This window comes from Pleuronectes platessa, chromosome 16 (genome assembly GCF_947347685.1).
Source record: "Pleuronectes platessa chromosome 16, fPlePla1.1, whole genome shotgun sequence".
In the NCBI taxonomy this organism is placed as follows: domain Eukaryota; kingdom Metazoa; phylum Chordata; class Actinopteri; order Pleuronectiformes; family Pleuronectidae; genus Pleuronectes; species Pleuronectes platessa.
In genome coordinates this window covers 23,443,146-23,450,757 of record NC_070641.1, presented here as the reverse complement: position 1 = coordinate 23,450,757, position 7,612 = coordinate 23,443,146, and the positions used below count along the sequence as shown (strand labels likewise).

Here is a 7,612-nt window from a genome sequence, read left to right as displayed (position 1 = left end):
CAGCGTTCAGTGCAGGAAGTGAAACCGTGACGTGGGCGACCCGGTGCAGTTTGACCTGGATTCTTCACTTTCCACCCTGAGGCTCGGCTCCTGTGCTGGTGTCAGATTTCACTGTGAGAAACAGGTTCCGTTCTGCAGGTCTGCGTGTGGGGAAGCTGCATCGAGCCAGATGATGGTGCTGCACAAGTCACGAGAGGACGCACACAACATCAGGTTGCATTGTTTGTCAGTGATTGTGTTGTGTTTGCGGTCCTGCTTGTCTGTACAGTTTAGAACAAACAGCGTCACAATGGACCCGAACACTTTTTCACCACGTCTCTCTGGTTCATCTTCTCTGGTGAATACTTCAGGAGTTTTCCTTCATAAGAAGAGGTTTGATCCTGGAACCAGGCCGAGCAGCTAGGAGAGGAATCGAGACTGTAGAACATTTGATTCAGAGCAAAAACTGATGTTGAAAAACAAAACAAATGCCAAAGGTAGAGACTGTGTGTATAAAGAGTGAGGAAACTACACATCCCATGAACCACTGAGAAGGATCCTTGCCAACGACTTCCAGCTGCTTCTTCATGAGTTTCACCTTTGGCCTCCTTTCCTCGTTTCCTCGAGAGTTTAGTGGTTGAGCTGAGCAGCTTTTATGAATCTCAGCTTTTAGACCAAAGAGAACAAACAAGTGCAACATTCATAATTTAGCTTCGTTTCAAGTCGGCTGATTTAACTTCCATCAACCTGAAGATCAACAACAAAAGGAAGTTTGATGAAAGGCCGTCCTGTGACTCCTCCCCTCTTCTTCACCAGAAGCACCAGTATGAATAAATCATCATTTCAAATGAACTACCACCTTTGATTTGTATCTGATGAATCATTCTCCTCCTCAGACTTTGAACACAGACCTAAAGCTCCTGGATATGAACTCAGATTAACAGTATTTTCATGGCAGCATTAACAGGGAAAGATCTGGTTATAAAATAAATAAATCCTGGATCCGGCCCCTCTGGGTTCCTCCCTGGTTTCCTCCCCATCCCTCCACCAGGCTGGATGCAACCTGGCTCAGTGCTTTTTATATAATACTTTTTCAATCTGTTTTGAAATGAAGACGTGGTCGTGTGGATGAAGTTTTAGTCCGACAGGAAACGGTGATTTGAGCAGAAAACCTCCAACAATGTCAGGAAATGCCTCAAACCAGGTCGGTCACCTGACTGGTGAGGAGGACTGGTGCTGGTGGGAGCCTCCGTGTTCACGAGGCATGATTGAGATATGTGAGGCTGCATTGACGCACATCGGAGGGTGAGTCATCAAATTGCAGGAGCAGGACCCTGTCTTACTGTCACACACACACACACACACACATTGGCTGTGCCCACACAAACACAGGCCCACACCCACACACAGAGCTTTGTGTAATGGGCAGTCTGTGGTGAGGGTGGATGCTCTCTGCCTTCATCATGTGTGTGGAGCAGCTCCTCTCGTCACTGTGATTCTTCTACTGCGTTGAAACAGCCGAGACCTCCTCCCTGCAGATGTGAAGCAGGAGCAGTGGTTCTCTAAGGATCATAGATACCTCAGTGATTAGCAGTATGTATTATGTTTGTATTACAATATAATAATTGTTGTTTACTCTTGAAATGCAGCTAAAACTCGGAGTCGGGATGTTTTTCTGGAGCGGCTGCATGTGAGGATTCAAATGTTTCAGATTGAGCTCATGTGGATAATCTCCAGAAGCATCTCTCTACCAATGAGTCTTCTGTCTGTGTGAATGAGTCCAGTCTGGAACTGGAAACCAGTGAATGGAGTGTAGTACAGTCCATATCAGACAGGTCGTGTTTGTGAGTCTGGCCTTTTGTGTGTGTGTGTGTGTGTGTGTGTGTGTGTGTGTGTGTGTGTGTGTGTGTGTGTGTGTGTGTGTGTGTGTGTGTGTGTGTGTGTGTGTGTGTGTGTGTGTGTGTGTGTGTGTGTGTGTGTGTGTGTGTGTGTGTGTGAGTGCGAGTGAGAGATAAAGTGTGTCTGTATGTCTGTGATTGTGTGTGAGGTGTGACCCACTGAGCTGGTATTTGCTGTATCAGCAGGGTCTTTGAGTAGCACAGTTTCCAGAGAGCACGGAAAATTCCATAGAACTTTGTGTGTGTGTGTGTCTGTGTGTGTGTGTGTCTGTGTGTGTGTGTCTGTCGGTGTGTGTGAGACAAAAAGAAAGGTACAGAAGTTGGACATCACACTGTCGGTGTAAACAGGAAGCAGAGTCGTTGTAGAAGCTCGTCTCCTCCACATGTAAACACCTGAACCATAAACTACAGAGTTGAACTGAACCTGGGTCAGTCTCACTGGTCCTTTCTTCTCCCTGGTGTGTTCTCCTCTGGTCATGTGACAGGAGCCTGACCAATCAGAGAAGGCTACATCAGCAGGATGATGGAGTTTGTGACTCGTTAACAAACCATAATCACAACCTGTCGAAGACTCTAAACCTGTTTTCCCTCCGTCACGTTTTCCAAACCTCACTCAGACTTTCTCACCTTCTTATCGGTTCCACCCCCTTACCCCCCCCCCCCCCCCCCCCCCCCCACGCTCCTCGTTAAAAGCGGCTGTCCTTTCCTGTTGTTGTTCTCCAGCCGCTGCTCCCTCTCCAGGCCTGTGAATGATTTATCTGTCTCAAGAACATCGACACGTCTACAGACTCACAAGGTGTCAGAGTGTTAGAGCCGCTAGAACAGAGACGAACAGAAACGTGTTTTAATCTGGACGAGCAGAAACAGAGAAGTTCTGAAACGATGACGTGAACTTTCACTTCCCTTTGCTGATTGGGTCTTTTCGGTCACATGACCCCCTCACCCTGTTGTGTTTGTTCACAGTTGTGTAGGAGACAAGATGTTATGATGCAATCGATAATATCGTGTCCAGTTTACACCAGAACACGTATGTGTATCTGAGTGGTCACGTGATGTGTGTGGTCACGTGATATGTGTGTTCATGTGTGTTTGTACGGAAGAAGATTAAATGTGATACGGAGCCAAAACGATCATTTTAGCTAAAAGAATTACACTTCATTGTGTTTTAGTTGATTCACGCCTCCAGTGTTGTGTTGTGTGTGTGTGTGTGTGTGTGTGTGTGTGTGTGTGTGTGTGTGTGTGTGTGTGTGTGTGTGTGTGTGTGTGTGTGTGTGTGTGTGTGTGTGTGTGTGTGTGTGTGTGTGTGTGTGTGTGTGTGTGTGTGTGTGTGTGTGTGTGTGTGTGTGTGTGTGTGTGTCCTGACCCTGCCTTCCTCCAGCAGGAAGCCTGTTGTTACTGAGGCTGTGATTACATTAACATCAGGTCTATTGAGTTAAGGATGAGAAGCTCTGCTCGCTCTGCGTCTCACAGCTGGACCCTGCTCCTGCCTCCTGCTGGACGGAGTCTCCAGACTTTGTCCCATTCACTGATATGGAGGACGTGTGTTTCCAGCCGGAGACAGACGGAGGACAGTGTCTCTGAACACGTCTCCTTTAAATCCATTTTCTTGGGAACTTGTGCGAATGGAAAATCTGCTGCTCCTTTTCTTTTTTTGTCGGTCGTCAGCTGCACATTCTGAGAAATACTGAGTTCAGAGTTCAGCTGGTGCGTCCATCTTTGTTTCCTTTTTAATAGATTTGTTTTACACCCCCTCTCCCCCCCCCTCTCTCTCCTTAAACAAAAAGTAATGGAAAGGATAAATCACTGGAGGTTTTCTCTCCTGCTGGTCTCTAATCGGTTGACACAGCCGGTGATGTAATGAGCGATGATGTAAGACCTGTGGTGAGGTGAATAAAGGGACTGTTCTTCAGCCCCCCCCCCCCCCCCCCCCTCCGTGAGGTCGGAGCAGCGTCCGCCTGTCCACCAAATGCTGGTAGCCATGGTGAATGTAGCTCTGACTCAGTGTGTGTGTCTGCGGGGGGGGGGGGTGAAGTAGGGACGATGCTGAAAGAAACACACGTTTTTAATTAACACTCACCTCAAACTGACAGGATTGTGTGTGTGTGTGTGTGTGTGTGTGTGTGTGTGTGTGTCTGTGCTCGTGCATTTAGCAGCGAGCTAACGAGGAGCTGGACAACGAGCTGCTGCCATTGGTTCAAACACGTCTCATCTCTTATCCTCTCTCGCTCCTTTCAGGTGTTTGACAACCTCGGCTGAGTCGCCCCCCCCACCCCTTCCTTCCTTCCTTCCTTCCATCCTTCAAACTTTGACGCCAACGCCCAGAGATGTCCTCTCAGGCCACGCCCACCCAGGGGTCAAGACCGCTGACCCCTCCGCTGACCTCCGCCGGATCCCCGAGCTCGCCTCTGTCCCCAAGTAAAGGAATATTATTATTTTATCTGCTTCTAGACTTCATGAATTGATAACAGATAAAGATCATTTCACCTCTGAGGCTGTGAGAAGGTTTTCTGTGGATCTGGATCTGGGTGTTAGAAACCTGTGAATTATGGGAAACGTGAGAATAGAAGTCAAACTGAATGTGTTTGTCTGTTTTCATGTGTCCCCTCAGAGTCCCTGCATCCTCCCGGCTGCAGACACAGAGACCGCTCACCTTCCCCCATCAGAGGCTTCCTCATCCCCAGCCCTCTGCCCACCCGCAGAAACAGGACCTGCTCAGCGTGAGCACACACACACACACACACACACACACACACACACACACAGAAGCCTGCATCTCTCATGGGTCTGAACACGTCTCTGTGTTCGTCCCCCACGGCTTCGTTTCATATAGAATTTGCTGAATGTATAAAGCATCACTGTGACTACATCGTTAAGAGCTGCTCACTAAATAATAACGTCATCCCTCTCTCTCTCTCTCTCTCTCTCTCTCTCTGTAAAGGACGGCTCGGGCGTCCGAGGGTCCAGTGTTTGCGGGTGTGTGTAAATGTTTTTCCCGCTCAAAAGGCCACGGCTTCATCACGCCCTCGGACGGGGGCAAGGACATCTTCGTCCACATCTCAGAGTGAGTGTGTGTGTCTGTGTGTGTGTGTAACTGTGATTATTGTGGGTTTGTGGATGGGCGTGTCTGAGCGTCCTCGTCCTGCTCTTGTGAGTCTTGGTGTGTGTGTGTGTGTGTGTGTGGGGTCGTTGTATAGTTGTGTGTTGATGACCTTGTGAGGTCCTTCAGAAAATAAGAGGACACTATTAAAAACATATTTTTATTCAACTCTCTTTTATTCATTCTTGTGACTAATCAGGTTGTTTAGAGGCATCAACCCTCTGCACATGAGTAGAGGGACACACACACACACACACACACACACACACACACACACACACACACACACACACACACACACACACACACACACACACACTCACAGAGCTTTCTTTTGACGAGGAGTGATTCATACATATTCTCCTAGGAAGAAAGAGGGACTTTTATTCTTGCATAAATTGGGACAAAACCGAATGGAAAATGGAGCCAATTTTCTTTTATCTGCCTCGGGACTGATTGTGAATCTGTTTCCCTCTCTCTCCTCCAGCATCGAGGGCGAGTACGTGCCGGTGGAAGGCGACGAGGTGAGCTACAAGGTCTGCTCCATCCCTCCCAAGTTCGAGAAGGTGCAGGCGGTGGAGGTGACCATCACCCATCTCAACCCGGGGAGCAAACACGAGACCTGGTCCGGGCACATCGTCAGCAGCTGAGCGCTGGGGGAGCCGGGGGGGAGCCGGGGGGGAGCCGGGGTCGACCAGGCCAGTGGGAGGGAAGGGAGGACGTAGAACAGCTTGAGAGGGAGAGGATGGGTGAGAAGTGAAGCCGAGGGCGTTGAGGTCAGAGGGAAGTTCTTGCTGCTCCTTGTGTGATGCTCAGAGACGTCAGAAGACACGACCGGTGTCCTGAGGGGACGGATAAAGGTTTAATTTGGAGTTGACATGTGTGAGGCTTTCTCTGTCCTACCTGGGAAATGGGGAACTATATCTTCGAAGCACACACAGGTGGAATATGAATAGATATATGATCACGGTGGAATCATCCTAGAAAGATTTATAACATTATCGTTGGTTTCTTCTTTAGAGTTTTTAGATCCTCGCCCCGTGTTGAGATTTGATGGACGTTGTTGAGGTTTTACTTATTTTGAAGAGGAAAGTTTTCATTCGCTGCAACGAAAAACACGTTAAGCTCAGCTTCCAATCACAACAGAGGTGACAGCCAGACTCCTGTGGGGGGGGGGGGATGATGAAGAGGAGTCGCTGTGAAGCTCCGGCAGCAGGAGGTTGTTTTCCAGGTTTAAGGCTCAGTCACCAATACGTGAAGATTTAGAAACCAAGTCGAATAAAAGATCTGTTTCCTGTGGCGAGGCGGATCTCAGCAGGGGGTCAATCGCTGGTGAACTGTGGTGAACCCGCTGTGCGTGTCTGCTTCTGTCAACACAACTCCCTCCTCTCCTTGTGCCTAAATAAACCAGCTCCTCTGTATTTCATCTTCACGTGTGGCTGGTTGTATGAAAAGTTCTCAAAAGTAATTAAAGCATTTTAAACTGGTTTATCTTCACGAATCATTTATTTCATATTGATCGTGGATTGAAATGTTCTGCTGATGTTTACATGATAATATTGTGTTTATATTCCTGTTTACACGTTACAGACACAACGTTAATCAGTAAATGTTGTTTTCATGACAAACACACGCACAGAGAAGAAGCTTTAAACGCTCACAGCTCAGGATTATTATGACACAAGAGAAAAACAAGATTTGCTTTCAACATTTTAAAATTTGAGATCATATTTAACAAGCGTATATGTTGTACTGAAAAAAAATACTATAGCAAATATGTCAACAGGTTTGCTTCAGTGAAACAAACACAGTATATTGTCTGCTTGAACCTCTACCGCCCTCTACTGTCCACATCTCCCTACTACAGCTTCACAACCAGGTCAGAGGTCGCACTGTATTTTCCCTGTGGAGGATCGATGGATCTGGAATAAAGATATAAAACTGACGGTTAAACTAGTGAAGACATTTCCACCGTTATTTTCTATATTACTTAAATTCTCGTTTTCTAATTGTTGAGCGAACTCAGGAAACTTGAAGCTTTAATAACAAATCAAAGTTGTTGTTATTGTTGTTATTGTTGTCCACCTCTCGCCCAACGTCAGCTGGGTTCAGCTCCTGACTCGACCCTCAAAGTGGTTCAGTTCATGGATGGTTATTAATATTTAAGATTATTTGTTACAGTAAAATAAAAAGCTGCATCACTTGCACATTTGCTTTTACCTGGCCTGGCCAGCAGAGGTCGCCTAATCTCCACGTGAGACCCTGAAAGGCCCCTGACACGAACACCTTGAGACAGAGGATCAGGGAAAGAGAGAGAGAGAGTTCACCCAGTGGGTGAAGCGATGAATGAGGATCTGATAAATATCAACCATACAAGAAAGAAATGTATATTTAATAAATTATTTCAAACAAATAAATATTCTCTGGGTTGAGATGTCGTGCAAAAATAAACATACCTCAAAGTGAAATGAAATGAAATAAATTATAAAACATAGAACAACTCTTATGTAGCTTCGGTTTGTTTATAAAGAGCGCTGCACTAGTATACGAAGAAGATAACAGCAGTAAATCATTCAAACTTATATATAAAACGTAATAAAGCAAATTATATTCATGACTGTAAAAATCTCCAGTGCAG

General features: G+C 46.6%; 1 protein-coding gene across 1 annotated transcript in view; it reads left to right on the top strand.

Annotated features, from left to right (window-relative positions):
- The window catches only part of carhsp1 (calcium regulated heat stable protein 1), a 7,382-nt gene extending 921 nt beyond the window's left edge, over positions 1-6,461 (top strand). The window contains exons 2-5 of the mRNA XM_053443600.1: positions 4,113-4,292; positions 4,486-4,594; positions 4,816-4,938; positions 5,462-6,461. Coding sequence (XP_053299575.1) covers positions 4,202-4,292; positions 4,486-4,594; positions 4,816-4,938; positions 5,462-5,624 — 486 coding nt within the window. The 5' untranslated portion in view covers positions 4,113-4,201 and the 3' untranslated portion in view covers positions 5,625-6,461. The remainder of the gene's footprint in view (positions 1-4,112; positions 4,293-4,485; positions 4,595-4,815; positions 4,939-5,461) is intronic.
- The last annotated feature ends 1,151 nt before the right edge of the window (positions 6,462-7,612 follow it).